General features: G+C 48.2%; 1 protein-coding gene across 2 annotated transcripts in view; it reads left to right on the top strand.

Moving 5' to 3' along the window:
- The window catches only part of TENT4A (terminal nucleotidyltransferase 4A), a 48,131-nt gene that overhangs the window by 5,293 nt on the left and 19,688 nt on the right, over positions 1–23,150 (top strand). For both annotated transcript variants that reach the window (XM_008518791.2, XM_008518800.2), the window contains exon 2: positions 21,995–22,118. In XM_008518791.2, the coding sequence (XP_008517013.2) occupies positions 21,995–22,118 (124 nt within the window). The remainder of the gene's footprint in view (positions 1–21,994; positions 22,119–23,150) is intronic.

Genomic DNA, 23,150 nt, shown 5'->3' with positions numbered 1-23,150 from the left:
TTAGAAGTAATGCATGTTGTGACTTAGTGCTTTTTCAGGTAATTTTCAAATAAATGTTTTAAAGTAAAAAGTAAGTTTTTCATAGTTTTGAGATTTGTATTTGAAGGAAAAGTCTCAGACCTTTTTTTGATCACTACTTAATAGGAAATTTTGGTCCTCATTTTAAGTGGATTCATGTAGGTGGCCTATGGGAGGAAGGATAACAGTTATCTTTAGAAAATGAGGACTTTTTGTTCTTTGATTAGGTCATTACGGTTTAGGATCTGATTTTTTTTTTTCTGGGGAATATTCACCCTGAGCTAACATCTGTTGCCAATCTTCCTCTTTTTTTTTTTTCTCGCCAAAGCCCCAGTGGTAGTTGTATATTCTAGTTGTAAGTCCTTGTAGTTCTTCTATGTGAGCTGCTACCACAGCATGGCTACTGGCAGTTGGGTGGTGTGGTTGCACGCCTGGGAACCGAACCTGGGCCGCTGAAGCGGTGAAAGCACCGAACTTTAGCCGCTAGGCCATCAGGGCTGGCTCTAGGATCTGGTTTTATAGTTATGGAGTAAAAGAAGGTTGTAGTAAAAACCAAATAAACAAAAAACCAGTGATGTTCAAGTTCAGAAACTTGATTTTGATAATTCAGCCAGAATGCTGGTTAATGGGAGTGGGGTGACAGAATCATACTAACTAGATTCATAGGAGACTGTGTAAGCCACAGTGTCACCTGGAAATTTCCAGTGGCTGTGGAGAGGCCCGTCTGGAAGGCTCTGGTCAGCTTGTTAGGGGTTTCTCCTCTCAGAAGGCTGCTGAATGTGGCATCTGAGTAAGGGCAAGTAGGTGATCTTGGGAATCGGGGCAGATGCCTGAGACCCCTGCCCCAGTGCAAATACGCATCCCAAGTGGTCAGGGGTGCATTTCCCCAACAGTTTGGGATTTATACTACAATTAAACGTCTTACTCTCAGATTTCTGGGCTGCACTAGTTTTCTGTTGCTGTGTAACAGATGACCACAAGCTCAGCAGTTTAAAACAACACTCATTTATTGTCTCCGAGTTTCTGTGGGCCCAAGGCTGGGCATGCTGGGCAGGGTTCTCTGCTCAGGCTCTCACCAGGCTGGAGTCAAGGTGTTGCCGCTACATTCTTGGCTTGAGCTCAGGGTCCTCTTGCAACCTCATTCCTGTTATTGGCAGAGTTCAGTTCCTTAAGGTTGTAGGACTGAGGTCCCTGATTCCTTGTTGGCCACCAGCTGGGGCCTCTCTCAGCTCCTTAAAGTTACTGGCAGTGCTTGGCTCCTCCATCTTCAAACCGGCAATGGTGCTTTGAATCTCTCTGTCCATGTCTGCTAGCTGGAGGAAGCCCTCGGCTTTAAGGGTTCATGTAATTGGGTCAGGACCACCCAGGTCACTGTCTATCTTAAGGACATGTAATCATACAGTATGTTCATGGGAGTGGTGATGATTTCATCATGGCTACAGGGTCAGGGATTAGGGTGTGGAATCTTCTGGGGGCTGCCTGCCACACCTGCAGGCATTCTCCTGTAGGTAGACTTCCTTGTCATGGGGAAACAGGTGATGAAGAGGTTGTCGTTTTCTTTTCCAACGCTTCTCTCCCTTGACTGGACTCCAGCCCATCATGATGACTCTTGCAGATTGCTGCTCCTGTCCTCTGGCTTGGTTGTCACCACTGGACTCAGTGGCGACCAGAGTGACTATGGCTGTGAGTGCCTTTCTGCCCCTCTCCCATCTAGACTGTTCTTAAAATAAGTCATCTAAGAAAAGTTTACATGACAGCCATGTGAGTGAATACGTGGAAATTACAGTGATTGAAAAATCCTGTTTTTGAGGTACCATGCATTGGCCGGCTTAGGAAAGGTGTCCTTCCTATGCTGGGTGGGGGTGGGGGGTGGCTGGTGACCCTCCCAGGTTCCCTCTGGAATCCAGTTCTAAGTAGATAGCAGTCCGTCTTTGCTTTACAGGACCCCACACCACTTGTTCTGCAGCCCAGGATAATGCAGGTGGGGGCTTGCCTAGGACCCCCTCTTCAGACCACTGTGCCTCCTGCAGGAGGAGCAAGAAGACTGCCACACGTTCTTGCTTCTGTCCTTTCCTGAGGAGGTACTGCTGCTCTTAGAAAACTGGCCACTGCTCTCCTGCATCCCCTTAGGGAAGGAGGAGCTGCATCTTAGCCTGCATTCCCAGCGCCAAGCCCATGCTAGCCGCTGCCAAATAAATGTCAGATGGATGGATGGATGGATGAAAGAAAGAAAGAAAGAAAGGAAAAGAAAGAAAGAGGATCTGCCAGCTTAGATGAGCACGTGAGGGGTGGCAGGTCTACGTTGTTTAAGTAAACCAAATGCTATAGATAACTTTTGTTGTTTGTCTTAGGATTTTTAAAGATTTGATTGCTAACTCTGAAGTTATTTAAGTGCAGAATAAAGTAAAATCTATTGCAATTTATCTGCATGCTTTCCTGAAGAGTGTGGTTAAACCAGTTTTATACCTTGCAATAATAAATGGAGAAGCAGAAAACACTCAAAAAACTTCTATACTGTGTTTGAAAGGCATCCCCATTTAGTTGTAAGTGGTCTGTCTTTCTTCTTATGAAATTAAAACCTAACCATGAAAAGTTAGAAAACTCAGAAAAGTCTGAAGATAAATCTCCTGTCATTTGGCCACCTGGTGAGTGTCCTGTGACTGGTTCTCGCATGTGCTGGGCTCAGAGGCGTGTGCTCCATGTGCTGGTAAGGAAGAGGCGTTGGAGGCTGGATCCCCCTCTGGGCCCCGTGGCCCCTGCGCTGAGCTCATCCGCCTCCACGCAGACAGGGTGCACCGGAGGGAGCGGTTCGGATTTCCCGTGGTGAGGAATGTCTGATTATCAGCAACATGCTTTATTGTGGCTTTGTGCTCTTTTCAGTTCCCAAATCAGCTGCTCTGCACAGCCATTCAGACCTTCCTGTGGGTTCAGGTGGGGGTGAATTTTCTCAGTGATCACATTTGGATGTAGTGGTTTATATCTTTCTGTGTTTGAGGGATATTGCAGGCGATCCTGACATTCATGAACTCCTGGGCTCTGAATGAAGACCCGGATGCAGGAGTTTAAGGGCATGAGAAGTCAGCTTGCTCCTGTGTTTGGCTTTGGCCCTCCGGCTGGCATCCATTCGGCATGGGAGGCCTGCGCAGGGCCTTGAGCTTGCTCAGTTAGTCTGCACTGTGCACTCACGTAGCCTGGTTCACAGGTCTGGTTTTGGCTAGTTTCATCCTGGGTTCTGACTTCTGAGCCTCAGTTTCTCCACCTGTGGCGCAGGGCCTATGATATCTGCCTCCCAGGGCATATTAAATAAAGGAGAGAGGACATTGTGTGAATTGTCATTCAGGAATTAGAAAGGCCACTCCTTTTCTTTTCTCCTCTCCTCTCTGAGGAAATGGAAACCAAAAATTAGGTGGTTCTTGTGGCCAACTGGACAGAAAAAGCATTTTGCTTGGCTTTTGAAAATACAGACAATTTTGCCTCTCAGGCCAAAACTTTTCTCTTGGAGAAACTGTTAGAGACTGCAGCCCTGAGTCTGTTGGGAAGGCTGTGGGCCGCTGGAGGCCAGTCTGATGCTGCAGAAATACCCTCTCCCTTTGAACAAGACAGACTTTTCTATCTTTAAACATTTAAATGATGCCTAAGTGTGTGTTCTATAGTTTTTAAATAAGAATCTTCTCTTCCCAGAGCTTTACTGGTACTCCTGATATATTTTATCAGGTGGCTGTTGCCATAAATAACTTGTTTAAAGTCATTTAGGATTTTGTTGTCATTCTGTTCGCATAGTAGAAGGGGTGGATGTTGTGTTATTTCTCGGAGCTCTTTGCAGCTTCTCACGTGTGTTCTGTGCATAGTGGAGAAAACGAGTGCGGGAGGGCGCCTTGCACCGACCAGAGCAGCACCGTCCGCTAGCGCGCCTGTGAGGAGGGCAGAGCGCTGGTGTCGTGAGTCCAGTGCAGTAGAAATGTGACTAAGGCGACTGAGGAACTGAACTTTAATTAAAATGTAAATAGCCTTATGTCAGGACAGCACAAAACGGGAGTAACTTTAGACTCTTCATTCAGAACACAGTGTATGACTCAAGAATTGTTGTCTAAATAAATCCAAATTCAAACAACAGCCAAAGCTGTGTCACTCAGCAAGGTACCACTGGAAAGCTCTAGAAATTGTGTTTCTGAGTTTCTAGTGTAAATCCTTTTCAGAGGGCTGCTGTTTCAATAACACATCAAGCATGAAGTAGGCTCACAGTGGAGTGGAACGTGGAATGGCTCCCGGCTCAGTGTCCAGTGCAGCGTGGAGATGGTGGGGCTCAACGCTGCACACCGGGTTAGTGACGTGCCCGACAGTCTCTTCCCGGCTGGGCAGTGTCCTCACTTGAGCGGCAGTAGCAGCCACAGTGGCTCACAGTGCCTGGGGCTCTGTGGGACTCGGCTCTCTGCATGCGTTTCCTCCCTGAGTCTCACAGCAGGCCCGTGAAGTGGGGAGCATCACTCAGGAAACCGAAGCCTAGACCTGCCAGCGTGGTCTGGCAGAACATGCTGCCCTTGGAAATGTCAGTCCAGCGCTGCCGGTGGGAGCTGCCAGCAGTGTGAAGTGAGGAGACAGTCCCAAGGCGTGGGGATGGGATGGGGGGGAGTCAGCACCTCACTCTGCAGACCTGATTTAAATGTGTCCCTAGAGGGCCAGTTGCTTTTCTGCTTTCCTACAGAGAGAGCGGATTGGGCGAGAGGAGGAACCTAGGTCCTCCTGTAGGACTTTGACAGTCAAATGACAAAGATGCTGGAGAGGGGGGAGCAATGAGGGACGGGGACAGGCAGCCAGTCCTGCTACTGGAGTACACTGAAGTCCCTGCTTTCCTGAGACATTCTAGAAGTGGCCTGGAGGGGAGTTGTGGGGGAGGGAGCAGGAGTCCTGCCATCTGGATTGTTCTTAGAAGTTGCAGTCTATGAAAAATGGAGCATTTGATGAGGTGCTGTTTGTCTGAAGACAATTGAAAGACCAAAAGCAGGCCGAGCGAGCGTTTGCTGACCGCCTCTTTGGTGTCAGGCACTGCCTTCAGTGCAGAACCTGTGTTCTCCCAGTTCTTCTCAACAGTAAACTCATTTGAAAGAGAGACAAATGAAGCCTTGGTAGATGTAAGCATCTTCCCAAGGTGCAGCTAGAAAATAAAGAGCTGGGGCCCGGACGCAGGCCTGCTTGACGAGAAGGCCCATGTTCTTGCCTCCCCCGTCTCCCCAAGAAGGGAATTGGTGCACTTAAGAGCGGGAAGCAAGAACTTGGTGAATTTGCAGAGATGGCAGCCGTAGTGCAACATAATGAAGAGTATTTTGGTTATAGGTGTCTTGGCTAAATTTAAGCAAACAGATTTTTAAAAATTGAAGACAACTCAAAATGGTGACCAACATATAAAAGAGGATACCTTGTGTGGCTTTTTAAATGCAAAGAAATTCTAAAGTATTGCCCTAAATTATCATGGGAAAAAACAGATGGTGAATCTATCTGAAGTTTGTGCCTCTATCAAAGACTGACTCACAAGAGACTAACGTACAAACCTACATACAAGCATGATGGATAGAAATAAAAATATAGAACTGAGACCAAGTTCCAAAGAATTGTCACAGGTTAAGTCTTGGAATGAACTGAAGCTTAGGAGTAAAAAGGGCCTTTTTAGGATGGGTTTTAGAGTAAGACTATAGGAAGTGAAAGGCCTGTGGTTGGGGCAATGGCTCACTGTCCTCGGAGCCTGTCTTTGCAGGTGGGTGCTTCAGCTTTTCCTTTGTTCCTGTCAAGCAAGTGGTCTTCAGCACTCATCACAGTAATAGTCGTTGCTGGCCCTGCCGAGTGCTCGCCCCTTCGTGCAGCACCCGTGGCCCTCCCAGGAGAAGCAGTGGCCTTTGTCCTCCCACAGTGCAGAAGAGGGAGTGAGGCTTGGTGAGGTGGCCGTAGGTGCAGGGCCGGCATGGGAGCCCAGGCAGATGCGTGCCACAGACTTTCTCTAACCACTGGACACGGGGAGCAAAGCGGGAATTGTCCAAGAGGCATAGTGATAGGAAGAGAACACTGAGGTACGGTGAGTTCCGGGCTCCAGGTGGAGAGATGACAGCTCAGGAGGGGGTGCGGATGTCACTATGACACTCTGCCCAGTCTCTGAACAATTCAGGTACCCCAAACATGGGTGTCTTTGCCCTGACCTCCCAGAAGGATCTCACAAACCAAGCAGAGGCCCTGGTGCTGTTGCCCCACAGTTGGCGAGTGGCTCCTGTAGGTGGCCAGTGTGAGCACCTCTGTGTGATGCCATGCCTCTTACCATTGGGTGTGCTAATCCCTTTAAAGTTAGAGATAATTTCTCTAAAGTGGGCTTTAGGCTGATTTTTAAATAATGATAATTGTTTTCATAAAACAGATTCGTATTAAAAAAAGTAGAAGGCTTCAGAGTCATCAGTCCCACCCCCCAGAAGGAACCAGAGTGGGATTTGGTGACCACCATTGCAGGCCTCTCTCTAAGCCGGTGTGTGGATGCACACGTGGGTTGAGCAGCAGCAGGACTTCCATGACAATTCATGTTGTCTTTAAATACAATTTACTAAGTTATTAATTTCACTTGCCAGTGAAAGTAATGTTCAACCTCAGATGGAACTACTGGTTTCTGAGAGAGATCACTGAGTCTAAGAACATAAAAAAGATGATAAAAAACTTAAGTAGCAAAGTGCAAAAAAAAATCCATGAAAGTTTTAATGAAACCTTATTGATTTGCTTGCTGCTATGTAGGGTGGAGATTTGGCTCTTGCTATGGACTGGATGGTGTCCCCCCAGGTTCGTGTGTTGAAGCCCCAGCCCCCAGCGTAATGGTGTTTGGGGATGGGGCTTTCGGGTGGTGATTAGGTTTAGAGGAGGTCGTGAGGGTGGGGCCTCATCCTGGGATTAGTGCCCTTGTAAGGAGAGGCCAGAGCTCACTTGCTCTCCGCTATGTGAGGACACGGAGAGCAGGCAGCCGGCTGCATCCAGGAGGAGGGCCCTCACCATAACCCAACTGTGCTGGCACCCGGATCTTCCAGCTTCCAGATCTGGGAGAAATGCGTGTCTGTTACTTAAGCTGCGCTGTCTATGGTATCCTGTTACAGCAGCCCAAGCAGGCTAAGACTTTTCTCTATCTTCCCACCTCCTGATTTGCATTGTGTTATTTGTCACCATGACTTCAGCATTTGTATTTTGTTCTGTAGTTATAATCACTGCCATTTGTTGAGCCCTTACTGAGGGCCAGGCCATATCCTCAGTACTCCGTCTGGATTCATGAAGTCCTCCTGACAGTGCCATGTGGGGCAGTGGCATCAGCATCCTTGTGTTTCACATGAGGAAACTGAGGCACAGAGCTGGTGAGGGTCCTGCAAGTTCTCGTAGCTGGAAAGCAGCAGGGCAGAGCTGACCCCAAGTGGTCCAGATTCCTGACGATTCTGTGAATCCTGCCTCAACACAGGACCCCACTGTTTACTATTGATTAGTCTTGGTTCTGTGTTTACATGGACTTCATGCTTGGCACCAGGACTCTCACAGGGACTCCTTGGATTTCGATGTTCTCTGTGTAGCCCATGTTTCTGGTGGGCTTCACTGGGGGTGTGTGTTTCCTCACGGAGCTTACAGGTGCAGTGCGGTCTTTGTTGCCTTTGTGTGCTGTCAGCTTTGCAGGGTCAGCACCGCCTTCGCACCTCGGCAGTCAGTGCTCCTCTGCCTCTGACCCTGCACCCTGCTCCACTGCCGCAAGGGTGCCTGTGGTCCTCGCACCGAAGCCTGCTGAGCTGCCTGGGGCCCAGGCAGCCATCGGACTTGTCCTTCGACTTACTCACCGCGTCTGCATGTGGAGCCGCTGTCAGTGTCGTCCTGTGTGTGTTTAGTCAAGTTTTTAAATAAGAGCTAATTGGCGCCATATTCCCTGAAGCCTGCTGTGCGCCTGGATCACAGGTTTCTGCCTCGCAGCCTCTGCATGGGCCCCGTGTCTCTGGCTTTGAGTGTTGTGGACAAATCTGAGGCAAGACCAATTCCCCCTTCAGTGAAGGGGCTTTATTTTGATTAACTGCCTGTCCGAAGCCTTTCTCTCGTCCAGGCCCCGTCCTTTCTGCAGCGTCTGTCTCAGCATCGGCCCCGGTGTGAGTTCTTCTTGGACACAGCTGCCCTTCCACCCACAGACTGGACTCTGCCTTCTCTTTAGGGATGTGGTCCTCTGTCGACGCTTCCACACACTGCTGGTTTCATCTTGTTGATGGGCGTGTCTCTGTCCCTCCCCGTTGAGCTTCTCTACTTGGATGACGGGGTCATTTTCTTTTCCTCTCTGTCCGTCTTATTCAAAGAGGCTCTTCCTGCTTTGGTTCTCAGTCTGTCCCTTAGCACAGTAGCTCCCCTGGCCTCTCAAGTTGCTCTTTGTCATCTTTTAACCCTGCTTTTATTGACATGTTCTTACCAAGGTTTCCCATAGAACAAGGCACTGTAGTGGGTTTCTCCTGATCTGCAACTTGTGAGTTCTTCTGTACTGGCTTCCTCCTTTTCTTTCTTTTTTTTAGCTTTGGCTTCTTTACGGGTTTGCCTCCCCTGCCGGGGCCGACCTCATAGGCTGTCTTTGCGCTGATGTAGCCTGCGTATGTTCATTGAGCCCTCTCCACCTTACCTGAGAACTCTCAGCCCAGGCTGCAGGTTTGAAAGGCTGACCTTCTGGGCCCTGACGGCCCCTGGGTGGACAGGAGAGGCTTAGGGGGAGTCGGTGGGCCACCTTTTTTGGGGCCTGTCGTCTGCTCCTGAAGCATTTCAGCTTTCTCAGGGCTCAGTTCTTCTGGCTGGTCCTTGCTGTCCTTTCAGAAGCCTGGTGCTCTTGTTTGCTGTGAAGTTGGCCCATTCGGGGATGGACGACTCTCACTCCTGGGAGCTCAGACTCGGGCTCCCCCGGTCTCTGTGCCATGCTGACCTCCTCTCTGGTCCTTGAGCCTTCCAAGTTCATCTCTGCCTTGGGGGCTTTAGCTCGCTCTTCCTTCTGCCAGAATACTGTCCCGTGATGTTTGCATGTCTGGCTTCGTCTTGCCCTGCTTCTTGGCTCCAGTACCAGCTCTTCAGGAGGCCATACCTGTCCACCCAACCTAAGTAGCCACGTAGACAGCCGTGGGCCACCACTGGGAATCTGCACAGCATGCTATACTTTCTTGGTTTATTTTGGTTATTTATTCACTCCTCTCTCCATGCCTCCTCGTCCCCACCATAAACTCAGCGAGAGCAAGGGCCTTATTTTCTGTTGTCTTGCTCGTTACTCTGTGGTCATGTCAGAGCAGAGCCTGCCACGCAGTAGGCTTGCAGTAGATATCTGTAGAATAGTGAGTCACATCTGCTTTCGCTACTTCGATATTGACTTAAACCCATGGATCCATTACGTTCTTTCCTATCAATTTTTGGTGATTTCCCAGTACTGTTGTGCTGTGTTTTTCCTTAAAATTTTTACCTGTCCTCTTAGTGGGGCCTTGGGAGGTTGGTCTGTGCTTGTCCTGCTCTCTTGAGCCAGGACCCCTGAACCCCTGTCCTGAGACTTTAGGAGGTGACATGTCTGGTTCATACTAAGGAGAATTGGTACCAATGACTTGTCTCCTCCTTTAGACTAGATAGAAATTCCTGGCTGATTGACTGGAAAGTAAATTATGATAATTAACAGTTACATTAGTGTGTATTCTTCTGATATTGTAGATCAGACTTCCCTTTGGATACAACCAAGTTAAACAGCCTTGAGTACAGTAGACTTCTCAGGCATGTTAATGCACTGGTGTGCAGGGTAGACCTGGCTCTTGTGTGGCCGCGGTGCACTGGCGCCTGGAAGGTGATGAGTCCCCACTGTGTGCACAACTGTGGGCCGCATGGGACTGGACACCGTTAGGCTTTACCAAGTGCTGTTCCAGTCTTGGTGACATGGAACATGATCGGCATGTCCTCTGTCAGGTGGTCTCACGGAGACACACACACCCCCACACCCACACACACACCCACACACACACACACACACACACACACACACACACACAGGCTTACCTGCCCTGACGGGCACACGCACACAGAGGCTTACCTGCCCTGAGGGGCTTTGGGGCGATTTGTCCCATCAGGGCACTGGCTCCGTTGAGAGGCTGAGCATGTCTGACATCACTGCTGAGTGGTCAAGGCCAGCCAAGTAGCCAGTGGGGAAGGTGCAACTGAACTCGGTGGCCATGGAGTGTGGGGGCTCCAGAGGTCTGCAGGAAGCGGACGTGGGGAGGTTAGGCGGGAGGGCGGGCGGTGACTGATGGAAGCCGGGACACTCCAGGAGCTGAGGCAGCTGTTGAAGTGCTGCGATGCCTGAGCTCTTCACACCAGACGTGGGACCCAGGCAGGTGGTTGACCCCTCAGCCATGTGTGAAAATGGGGGATGATGGTGGTTGTCAGGATCATGCTCAGTGAAGTGTGTCATACGTGCCTGGACAGAGCAAGCAGGTGGTAAACGTCAGCTAATAAAAAGAATATTGATATGATAGTATCACTAATGAATTTTAAGTTTTTTCGTACTGAGTCTGAATGCAGCCTCAGAGTCCTACTCAACACAGCCCTCCAGCAGCCGTGCCTTTGGGGAGAGCTGGCCCAGTAGAGAAAGCTTGTTAGCTGTACCTGGTGTGGTGTGGCCGGAGAGAGTTGGGGTGCTTGTGAGAACACCTCTTCCTCACACAGGTCTCGTCTGGGTTTAGTCTTCTGCAGCTGCAGAGGTTTTTCTTGGATTGTGGGGTAGTTTTTTAAGGAGCCCTGTCTTTTGGGGGGATGTATGCTGCATTCTGGGGTAGCTTCCTAAACCAGTGACTTGGAGTGGCACTAGAACCAGAACTTGAGTGATGAAGGAGCCATTTAGCCTTGCTGGACCTCGGAGCTGAGCAGAGTCACGGGAGTAGCTCCCAGGACCTCCAAGATGCCGGGCCTGGCTCGCCTGGGGGCTGTGACAGAGCCAGAAGGAAAAGCCCATGCTGATTTGCCTTAAGATGAAGGTTGAAGAAGGCCAGAGTCTCAAAGAAGACTTAAGCACACTTGTCGTCTGCCCTTTGACCTTTGGAGGTGAAGTCAGTGTCAGTTAGTAAAGCTGAAATGATAGCACTTTTTTTTGGTTATGATTATAAAAGCAATAATGCACTTATTGAAGAAATTTGGAAAAGACAGAAAAGAAACTACCCATCATTTTCTTGTTAACACTTGAACATATCTTTGTTATTTTTAATGCTCCTTTTAAATATGTCACAAAGGTGTCATTTTGTATTTCTTTGTTAAATCTAATTCTAAATAGTGGTTCCTCCTGTCCCTGAAAGGCTCTTTCACACAATTTTTAAATACTGTATGGATGTACGGTATTTCCTAAATAATTAGTTATGTTTACAACTTTCACTCTTTGTAAAGGGCCCACACTGACTTTCCACACGTGTTTCTGTATGTCAGGTCACCTCCTGAATGTGACTTCCTAGCTGTGTGGCTAAACGCTCAAGGTCGAGAGCTACACGGCTCTGGGTTTGAGTCCTGCTTGTGTGATCTTGGGCCAGTTACCAACTGTCTGATTAATACTTAGTTTTCTCATCTGTGAAGTGGAGACAATAGTATTAGCTTCCAAGACCATTTGGGAGGCTGTAATGAAAATGCTGGTAATGTGGATGGTATTTTGTCGTATGCCAGAGAATTAATGTTTTCAGACTCTAACGTCAGGCTGCCTCAAGAGATTATCCCAGCTCACCTTCCCATTGATGGTAAGGATCTCTGGAAAGATGACAGAAAATACAGCTCTTTTCATTTCAAAAGTGATCCAGCTGCTTGAGCTCACAGGCAAGGCTCGAGGCCCTGGGTCTGGTTCCCTCTGAGCACCCTGGAGGTGGCCTTCAGTGGTCTGTAATTGTGCTGTGGCTGCCATGCAAGGCCGGGTGGCAAGTGGCCCGAGCCAGCGCAGGAGGGAGCCAGCACACGCGGCTCAGCGCGGTGCCTTTTTGGCCTCCTCTTGAGCCCAAGCAGCTCTCCCCGCCGTGAGCTCTTCCAGAGTGTCGGGGGTCCTGGACTGCGTTGTGGGTTTCTTAGGACACCGGCGTCAGGAGGCTGAGGCCCTTTGGTCGTTTTCGCCCACGATGGGTGAGGATGTGCTGCGCAGGTGGGGTGCTTCCTGCTGGTTTGCTCCAGCTTGGACCTGGGTGCTTCTTGGGTTGTAATGCAAAGGGCACAATGATGGCTCTGAGGAGTTCTAACCCTCAGTCTCTGAAATGTGCAGTTGGCTTCTTCCTGTTCTCTGGGAAGCTTCTGGTGCCTCACCGGAGTTCTCTGTATAGAAACCGTATCAGCACGTCTTTTCTTCTCCAGCAGTTGGTTCAGAAGAAAGGCATTAGATTAAATCCTTTTGCCGTGGCTTAATTGTAAGCTGCTGATATCTGAGCTCCAGGTTTTCTGTTCTGTGGCGAAGAGAAGATTGTGTGGTTCTCTGGCCTCTGAGTGGCCCCAGGGCTTTTGGCGTTTACGGTGTTGCATTTGCTCTGCTAGGGTGGAAGGGTGTCATTCCCTCTGCTTGCCTTCAGATTAGGTTCTGAAAGGCCCTGGACATCTCCCTGGGCCAGGGTTCAATGTGACTGATCCCAGGAGGGGTCTTGGAGGGAAGGAGTGGAGAAAGCTCCACTTTTGCTGGGAGCTGAATTTGCATGCATCACAGTCACTGCATTGATGATTCTAAAACTGCAGAGCTCTTCTGTCCTGGCTATTTTGTGAATGCTGGTTGGTGTTAGCTTTTTTTTTTCTTTTTGCTGAGAAAGATTAGCCCTGAGCTAACATCTGTACCAGTCTTCCTCTGTTTTATATGTGGGTCACCACCACAGCATGGCTGATGAGTGGTGTAGGTTTGCACCTGGGATCTGAACCTGCAAAACCAGGCCGCTGAGGCAAAGCATGGTGAAATTAACCACCAGGACGCAGAGGTGGCCCTGGTCTTAGCCTTTTTAACCCTGGGTTGGCCTTGGCCTGCCCCATAGCAGCACTGCCCTCCCACCCCAGTTCCTGCCTGCTCCTCCTCCTGTCTCTGGCTTAGCTCTCAGGCCCCTCCTGTGCAGCAGCTTTTCCCAAAGGCCTCACTCTTCCATTAACATTTTGAAACCACAAGCTGTGCAGCTTTGTCCACAGCCCCTCTGAAGAGAGACAGGTGCACAGTAGGCCTCTGACCCAGTGGCAAGAAGCTGAGGTGCAGGCTCTGAAGGCAGGCTGATGAGAGCCCCGGCTTAGCAGCTGCCACGTTAACATCAGGAACTCTCTGGAAACATGGGAGGTTTCTAATTTGCAGTTTCATTTAGTTTCCTTCCACTTTTGCACTTAGATTAAAAAAAAATAATAACCTTTGAAAGCCTGATTCAAGGTTTTCTAATTGGTGCAGATATTAATTGCCTTGTAATGTAATTAAAGATGACTTATAATTAGCTCATTAACTGTATCAGTAAACAGGAACTTAAAAGAGGATCATCCCCGCCAAAGCTGGAAGTGCTTCGCTCATGCCCTTGTGACGTCCACGCTTGCCACTCGCTTAGCAGCATGCTCTTGCCAGGTAGTGGAGAGAGGGATGCTAACTCAGGCCTGTCTGTCCAGCGGGGTGAAGCCTGAATCCATCGCCTCGCTGTGAGTGCATCAAAGCCTGCTTTAAAATCGGGGAACCTCCAGTAGTCACCTCCAAATACTTTCACTAAGGCATTGTTTTTGGCAAAAATGCTGACAGTGAACATTGTGGAGCTGAGGGGAGGGAGCTCCAGTTTCTGAGAAACCACTGGCTTTTCAAGGCTTTTGAAGGTTTTAAGAAAAGTTGGAGGGAGAGAATAAATTGACAGTTGAAGACAATTTCTAGTATTTTCTATTCCATTTTACATTGGGATGGAAAAGCCTGGTTTCCCCCAAGCGTATAGAATTGACCAGGTTCATGGAGGATGTTAACTTAAACACCGCGACACATGGTTAGCAGGAGGGTTGGGGACTGCAGGGACCAGTGTTGAGAGTGAGCTGGGAAAGCTGGGCATGTTAGCGCTTCAGAGCACGGCTCGTATTTAGTGGGTTCAGGTCCTACACTTCTTGTAACCACATGGGAGGAGGTTCCTTTATTCATCTGGCTTCTCTTTTCCCTCAAGAAAGCGGTGAATGAACTCTGGCCTCTGACCGTCACTTTCCTTAGAAGCAGCCAGGGGATTGAAAGTCCAGGGGACAGACAGACTGCGGTACGCCCCCTTGCAGACCAGCATCATTAACCACTTTTGCCCCTTTTCTTTCCACTCTGTTTTATTTTAAGTACATTTCGTTGTCCTCGCTTCAGGCCCCTTGTTTCTTTATGTCCTTTACCTGCTGCGGCACATCTGCCTGTCCCCCTTGGTCAAGTACAATGAAGTCACCTTTGAACAACTTAGAGATTGTGCTGGGAGTGGGCCTGGATGCCAAGTGTTCCTGGTGGGGAGGCTGAGCACCCAGGGAGGGGTGGGGCTGCCTTGCCTGGCACGCCTTCAGAGCCCACCGGCTCCTCGCGGCTTTGATTCAGGTTTGGATAAAGTTGGGAACCCTGAGACCCTGCCAGCTTAGCTTCTGAAATCAAAACTCATCCTCCAATAGGTCATCTGTTTTCATCGATAGCTTTATTAGCTATCTGATTAGATAGTTTGGTTCTCTAACTGAATATTTGGTCTTTCATTCTTTAAAATAGCTCATTGAGTTGGATTTCATAAATATTTACAGCAACCATAAAACAGATACTAAGCTAGATGCCAAACGTTGCTGATCTTGATATTTGGTATTGAAAGCAGAAATTAATTTGAGAAATGTACTAAAAATCGAGAAGTCGGTCGTTACCTTCTGAAGGGGTTTGGACCCTTTAGAGTGATTGTAGATGAGAAATGCCTTTTGTCAAAGAATTTTGTTTTCTAATATTTAGTGTAAAAGTAAACTAGAAAATGTTTCAGAAGTCTGTTCTGTAGTAGTTTCATGATTAAAACTAAAATTCTCTGAAAATTCTGGTCTCACCATTTCCATCTTTCTTTAACTAGAAAATGAATCGTTCTAGGCTTGCTCCCTTGTGATGCGTCAATCTGAGATCCTTCCAAGTTGAATCTCAGAGTTGCACCTGATCTGTGTGGGCCAGTAGCCACTGCTGGAGTGTCTCAGTGTCCCCTTCTCAGAGACAGGCCATCACAGGCGGGCTGCGTCCATACGTCCCACTGCTTGCAGTGCTCCTTCTGTTCACGTGACAACAAACCTTCTTTCCTGCTGTGCATGCCCAGACTGATGACACAACTTAGGATGGGGCTAAAGCTGCCACCACCAGGCAGTCGGAAGCTCTGCTCCCCCGTCCTTCTCTCTCGACCTCACAGCAGCGTGTACGCTCGGCTCCTCAGCTCAGTTGGAAGTTTGTGTTGTACAGAGTTTTCCAGAGTTCGCTCACGGCCACATAGCTGGGGAGTGTCAGGATAGGCCTCACATCCCCGTGAGTCCTCCCTGTCACTCTTGCTGCCTCCTCAAGATGCCTTATGGTCAACTTCTGATTCCCTAGTTGTTGGATCTGACGTGCCATTGCTTGAAAAAGATTGACCGTTTGAAATTGTCGTTTTTGTTGGTCAGAAGTATAAACTTCATACAGACAACTTCCTGTAGATCAGTTGACCATAAAAGACGTGCCACTTTGAAATGTTCCATGAGGAGAGAAGACGTTTAATTTTAAACGGATCTGTGCTCAGCCGTTGGTTGAAAGATGCATCCCAATTTCAGATACGTTAAAGTGTTAAGGAAAAATGAGTGCATTTTAGTGATGATGGAAGAATAGTCTTTGCTCAGTTCCACAGTTACATCGGTTACTTTGGAAAATGCCCTAATCAGGCACTATTGTTACTAACATCTTGTTAAGCTATTAAACCATATTTTTGTAAATCTAGCAGAAAGTATGTGTTTATATCAAGACTTATAATGCTTCACTTTGACAGACGTGGCTCTTATTTGTCCACATTTAGCCCTAAGATTTTAAAGTGTTTATTTCAGGGAAAATTTGGAGAAGAGAGCCTTAGGACGTACTGTCTTGACCTGGTCTCCCGTTGGAGAGGGTGTGGGTGGGGGAGGGTGTGCTCCTCTTGGGCCCGTGGGTCAGGCCTCCCTCGGGGGAGCCTCCTCTTATTTCCTAGGCTGCCATGCCTCTGGGAGAGGTGGGAGCCCATTCGTCCACTTCGGAAAAACCTCAAGAAATGTGTTCTTGTGGGCTGCATGTGTCAGCTTTCTGTTGAGGTTAGCGCTGCTCAGCTGTCTCGGGTTGAATTAAGGGAGCAGCAGCCAGAACTGCGCCGTTTGAGTTAGTAGCCACTAGGCCCACATGGCTATTTAGATTTAAATTAAGTGAAATTAAAAATTGAGGTTCTCAGTTGCACTAGGCACATTTCAAGTGCTCAACAGCCACACTTACCGAACAGTCCATCATCCTAGGAGGTTCTGTGAGCCCCTGCTGGAGAACACGTGGGTCCCATCTCTCCTCTCCTTGTGGCCGCATCCTTAGTCTGTGTGTCCTCACTTGTGTTGGCTTTTAGGGCCTGGTGTCATTACCTGTACCCAGAGACACTGATCCTGCTCTGTAAGCCCGCTGCTTTCTATGAGGTGGGATGCGAAGTGGCATTAGGGGTTTGGAAGCCTGGCTGACTTGATATTCCTTTTTTTTGTAAATTAAGGAAGCTGTATTCATTGTTAAAATTAGAAAATGCACACAAGTGAAAAGAATATAAAGATCACAAGTAATCCTATCATCTAGAAATACAGTTGACTTTTCTGTGTTGTATTTAACATTCTGTTATTTCCAAATGTTGTAATATAAGCAATGGTGTAATGAAGATTCTCAAGGGTGAACTTTTGTGTACATTCTTAATTGTTTTCCTTTTAAAATGTATAATCATCTTTTTTCCTTTTCATTTTTTAGTTTATATATATATAATGAGTTTGTTCTTATAAAAAAACAAAACAGCAAGCAGTAGGAAAGTATCTGGAGTAGACAGTGGGGGTTCTTTCCCAGACCCTCCCAGTCTCCTGGGTGGGAAACCCTGTTTGCCCTGCCGTGTGGCCTTTTCACGTGTTTACACACATGTGCGGGCCAGACATTCATAGATAAGTGGGCCCATGTCTGGCTTTTATTTGTCTCCATGCTGGCAGTCTGTCTGGACACCTTTCCTTATCCACGCCTGCGTCTTCCTGGTTCTTCTTTATGAGTGGACAGCATCTCATCCTGTGGGACCGTTTCTTTAGGGCCAGCCGCCCTGCTGTGAGCATGCGTATGGCTTCTTGGGTGTGTGTCAGGGTTCATAGCATAGGTGTCCAGAAGTGGAATTACTGGGCTCAGAGAGGGACGCATTTTTTCAGCCTTTTGGTGAGTGGTGAGCTTACCCTAGAGTATGCCAGGTCCAGTTCCCTGTGTGGTCCATGAGAGGCCTGCTCCTTCTGCACGTCAGTGCTGCTGCTTGCTGCCACATGCAGTTGCATTTTCTTTTTAATTTGTTTACACTCAGCATGTTTTCGATAGAATTTCTTTGAATCTGTCAGTCTTTGGGTTCTGATTGTTGTTTTTCGTTGGTGTCTGGAAAGGCCTCCTTCAAATCTGAGATAGCTGATGCTTCCGCATGGTTTTCTCCTAATTCTATTTGATGTTTTTCACTTAAAAAATTTAACTCAGCATCTGTATATATTATATTTTCAACTGTTGAACAAGGTAGGAATCCAACTTCATTGTTTTTAGGCTACTCTGTCGGAATTAGGTTTGGCTACAAAGAGCAAAAGTAATGGAGTAATGGTGAGCTGAACACATGGGGTCTAGCTCCCTGTCGCCTGTCTTCTTCCCTCCGTACCTGGCTGCCTGTCTCGGGCCCATGTGGGGATCAACGCTCCAGGACTGAGGGAGGGGAAGGCAAAAGCGCTCTAGGAACTCTCCCTTAAGAAACCTCCTGAGAAAGTTTCCCAGCAGCTTCCGCAGGGCTCAGGGGCTGCCTGAAGCTGCAGGAGAGGACAGTCTGTGTGGCCTCTTAGCACACCGGGTGGGCAGCCCACACCTCTGCCACCTGAAGCAGCATCCCAGAGCCTGCCGTTAGATAGTCACAGTTTCCTGCTGGTTTTGAGATACCACCTCTGTGATCCGTTACAGAGGAGATTTTTCTACGATGGTCACAGCCTAGAAATTTCCTTAATTTCAGACTGGATCTAGTAGACTGACATTGAGCTCTAAGAGATAACAATGACTAAATTGCCTATAGATAGGGAGACTTGGGTGTGGTTTTTATGTAGACATCTTGTCAGCTGTGAAATTCCTCTGAGGTTTTGATATGTCAGAAGAGTGCACTTCTTCATTTTCGTTTTTGAGTAGAAATGATCAAGACTTTCCAAGGACGTAATTCTGTGCATCACTTTGGAGAACTGAATGTGTCGGTATATTCAGATCTGAAGTAGTAGACTGATAAAACGACCTGTGTCGTATCTAATGCTGGTGGCTGGGTGTCTGGTTATAGCACTTAATTTTCAAAGGGTGTTGTAATCAGAATATGCAGTTTCTTAATGTGATGAAAACTACTTGCAATGTTAGTGTTGTATAGAATAATCCAAACTTTTTATTTAGCACTGTTTATATTTTTAAAAGAATAGTTGGTCATTTAAATGGTTTCTGTTAACAAATGAAGCTATCCAGTGTAGTGGAAATGTTAATTCTTGGAATTAACATTGGAATGTTAATTTCTGATGTCATTTTATAGGGATTGTAGATGGTAAGTGACAAGGTTAGGTAAAATATTTGTTTTATCAAAACTTGACTTGATTCCTTCCTCACACGTTGATTGGATACTCACCACGAACAAGCACTGTTGTGGCAATGGAGATCAGGCAGTGGGCAGGGGAGCCCTTTCCTGCTGGAGGGCACCTTCCCTGGGCAGACAGACTCCAGCCATCCCTGCGCCCCACAGTGAAGCACGCAGGGCGGAGGAAGGGTGAGGGGTGGTGTGGCTGGGGAGAGGGGCACTGCCTTGCTTTCCTGCAGGTTCTGTTCAATTGCTCTGACTTCTCAGTTCTTCTTGCATTGGTCAGCAGTTCCCCTCGCTCAGCCCTGGATGCTTCCTCTCCCTTTGAGGGTTCCACGAAGAACCCACCCAGCAGGAGCAGGCAGCTGCAGGGGCTTTTCAAGTCTTCCCAGACATCCTGATGGTTGTTAGCCCTTCCTGTGTTGTTTCCACCAATGGTGCAGTCACACTCCAGAGCTGTGCAGTCCGGGGGCTCAGGGGTCAGGCACTGCCTTGCTGGTCCCTGCTTGCCTCAAGGAAGGGCCAGGGGGCTTGGCCAGAGCCTTCCTGTCCAGCCAGTCCACCAGCAGTACTCCCCAGAAGGCAAAGCAAAAGTACTTTTACTATCTAATACTTGTTACAGCTTTTGCTAACTTTTAGATCCAATTTGATACACATTTCAGATAGGTATATTACTAGTGTATCTTATTGGTGGACCATGACACTGGAATCAGGAGGCTTGTGTGCTCCACTTGGCATCACTTCCCGAGCTGGGAACGTGGGCATGCCTCAACCTCATTATTACTCTCCCCTGAAATATGAGGGGGTAGGAATGCTAGGTGACACCCCCCCCCCCCCCTTATGTGGAGCAAGTCAGCAGACATCTGATAAAACTGACACTGTGTTACACTGGTTGGGTGGTGTCTGTGAAGACTGCAAGGGTTCTCTTCATGCTCTTTCCCTTCCTGGTGCATTGAGGGTGACTGAGGCAGGCAGGAGTCCTGGGGAGCAGAGAAGGGACTGTTTTATATCATTCTCATTTCAGGTGCACGCAACTTAGAAGAAAGTTGACAGTACGTTCTACTCTGCCAGTGCAGACCTGCAGTGATGTTTTGGCAGATTGGAATGCCTTGTGTAGAAGATGCTTTTAATGCATTAAATTTGTGGGATGTGGATAGAATTTTAGCACCCTAGCTTTGATATTTTTCCATGACTTTAGGCCAATTGTTTAATTATGCTAGGCCTATATCTTTGTTATTATGTCTCTGAATTTCTGTACTCCTGTTGTTATCAGAACAGTGCTAAGAGGTGCAGCAGAGCACGTGCTCTTAGTGCTTCACAGGCCCAGTTTCTCACCGAAGGTGATGCTGGACCAGCAGCACAAGCTCTTCTGATGAAGAGCCCAGTGCTACCTCCCAGACACCTCTCCACAGTGACAGCGACAGCTACAGGCACATCCTGCCTAGCTGCCTAGACATCCTGGGTCGCCCGTGGCTCTTCCCTGGTTTGGGCATTAATCCGCCAACCTGACACATCTAGTCCTGCTAACAACATTGCCAAATGGTAGGAAATTTTAGGTAACACCTCAAACTTTAATGTGCCTGCTGAGCTGCAGGAAGAGAAATGACTAAATGCTTAGTGTGTGTAGTTGGTGCTCACTAATTGTTGAAACGATAGAAACTTTGACCCCAGAATCTTGAAGTCTGATATTTTGGAAAATATCTGCATTTTTCTGTTGCATGACATTACTTTTTTGGATTTATTAAAAACTGGACTCGTGGCTGTCTGCATTGGTAGCATGCTTGGGGTGAAGGTTTCTTCTTTGATTCTTTTAGAAGATTAAACATGATAAACTTAGGTCCCAGCACTGGCCAACCTGATATTGCAAGTATACTGTGAACAAGGGTCTTGAGGATTTATTTCCTGCTGGAGACCCATGTGTGCCTCCAGTGGCCTTGAGTAGCCTTAAAACCTGCTGCCATGTGTTAGGAGTGGTTGCTCCAGATGAATTTTGGGGGTGGGGAGGCCATTCTTCAGGTGAGAGAGTTGAAGTCAGCCTTAAGCAAGAGCTGATATAGGATGACGTGCTGCCTCTTATCTTTGTAACTTGACACTAATAGGTCCTGTCAAGAAGTATTGCATACCGTTATGTGGACTGTTTTGCTGGCTGTTGAACTAACACTATTATTATGTTATTATTGAGCTAGTTTTATTTTGTCTTCTATTTGCTTTACTGATCAAACCTAGAATGGAAGCAGGTGAATTTGACTTGTTCCAGTTCCCAGGAGTGGCTCCCCGCATCTGCGGTCACAGCCTTGGCCCAGAAACTGTACTCTGGGAGCTGTTGCCGCTGCCGCAGGGCCGTGCTCTCGCCCATGGCGCTGACAGTGAGAGAAGGGACTTTGGAGGCAGGGGTGTAAGGCGGCTTCAGAGCTCGCTCCTCTCCTGAAAGCACTCTTAGATCTTTGTTAGGAAAGAAAGAGAGGGCCGTACTTACTTCTGGCCCACGCACGTTTGGTGGTTGACCTGCTTGTCGGAGTTTTAAGGAGAGAACCCTTGAGTGCTGAATTAAATGGGCGTCTCTGCCTCTGGGGACTCCAGCTCTCTGTGATGAGCTGGTGAGGGGCTGGATGCTGGGCCGGAGCGTTGTCAGTGAGGGTTGGGCAGGCGGGCTCCTGAGGACATGCGTCTGCCTCGCCTCGTCCGTCCGTCCCCCCTTGCCGCTGCTCGCGGCTCGGTCTGCATTCCTTAGCATGGGGCACCAGGAGGTGCCCATGGGCTCCGGAGCACGTCAGAGCTGGGGCCACGTGCTGGGGGGTGGCTGTGTTTGCTGGGCGGCATCAAAGGGAATCGTCTTTCATCTTTCAAAGATGCAGTTCTCTCAGTGTTGTGATGTAAAGTCACTGAAATGGTTTTCTTGGATAAGTCTAAGTGCCAGTTGAAAGTTTTGGTATTTGATATTGACAAAATTCACTCATGTTAATCTGTGGTGCTAAACCCATACTGTGTGATTTTGTCCACCACAGAGTTTTCACTTCATTTTGTGCTCTCAGAGGAGAAAAGAAACTGGGTTTTAAGTGGCCAGAATGTATTTTAGTGTCATGCTGATCTAATAACAAAATGAAAAGTGTGGTTAAGTTCAATTGTAACGCTAGTATGTTTTCTCTTTTGTTCACTAGGCTTCACGAGGAAATAATTGACTTTTATAACTTCATGTCCCCTTGTCCTGAAGAAGCAGCCATGAGAAGAGAGGTGGTGAAGCGGATCGAAACCGTGGTTAAAGACCTTTGGCCCACGGCTGATGTGCGTATATTCTTTGTACCTCTGTGTCATACACAAGTAGATGTCAGCTCCCGTGGTTGTAATGTGTCTGTGGATCTGTGCAGACCTGTGTATCTCCTGTTGGCCCGAGGCAGTGTTTCTCCAGGTGTGGTCCTAGGATGGGCAGCAGCATACCTGGGATCTGGTTCCAAATGCTCCCTCCCTGACCCTCCCCTGCACCTGCAGAATCAGAGACCTTGGGGTGGGCCAGCACTGTGTTTAACACGCCCGCCAGGGGCATCTGACACCCCCTAGTGTGAGGACCACTCACCTAAGGGAAGGTTTTTTTGGAATGGTGTGATTATTTTTCTTGCTTTAAATTCACCTTGAGGTTAGAAATTTTACCCCTTTCCCCCACCACACACCATAGCATATGTTCATCTTTGTAAAACTTCAAAGTATCTCCTCTTAGACCACTTTTACAGTGAATGAACAAGTGTTCATTGAGATGAGGTCCGTGGGCTTGTCCAGTGCTTGGCATAGGCAGCGAGAAACATGTCCCCTGACCGAGTTGATGACAGCCCGTCTGTAGCTCCTGTCCTAGTCAGTCAGCCTTCCCTACTTGTGACCGTGACTGATGACCGACCTGGGATGGACGGAGAAGCTGAGGTGCTGAAGGGCACGTGTGTGCTCACTGGGCGAGGGCAGCAGCTCGAGTCCCCTCTTCTGAAGTGGTGTGTGGCATTTTGGTGTTTACGCTTTAGTGCTGTGGGACAGAGCTCTGCCCTGCACCTCAGCTACTGGTTTGCAAGTTGTTGGAGTGTTTGAACCTGGCTCTGAGAAGTCCTCGGCTTGGAGTGGGTGTGGGCGAGGCCAGTAATAGTTTCCTCTCTTAATTTTGAGCTTTTAAAAATTTCTTTTTGGGGTGGGTCTTTAACTTAAAAATTAGAAAGGTTTTGTTGGACTGTTTTCGGTGTCTCTTGCCCCACCATGCAGGGCGGTTCACACTCTCGCGGGTGCAGGAGTGAGGCTGTTGTTCAGTGCGCGGAGCTGGGAGGGACGTGCAGACGCCGC

Source organism: Equus przewalskii, chromosome 20, assembly GCF_037783145.1.
Source record: "Equus przewalskii isolate Varuska chromosome 20, EquPr2, whole genome shotgun sequence".
NCBI lineage: Eukaryota > Metazoa > Chordata > Mammalia > Perissodactyla > Equidae > Equus > Equus przewalskii.
This window is presented reverse-complemented; position numbering and strand designations above follow the sequence as displayed.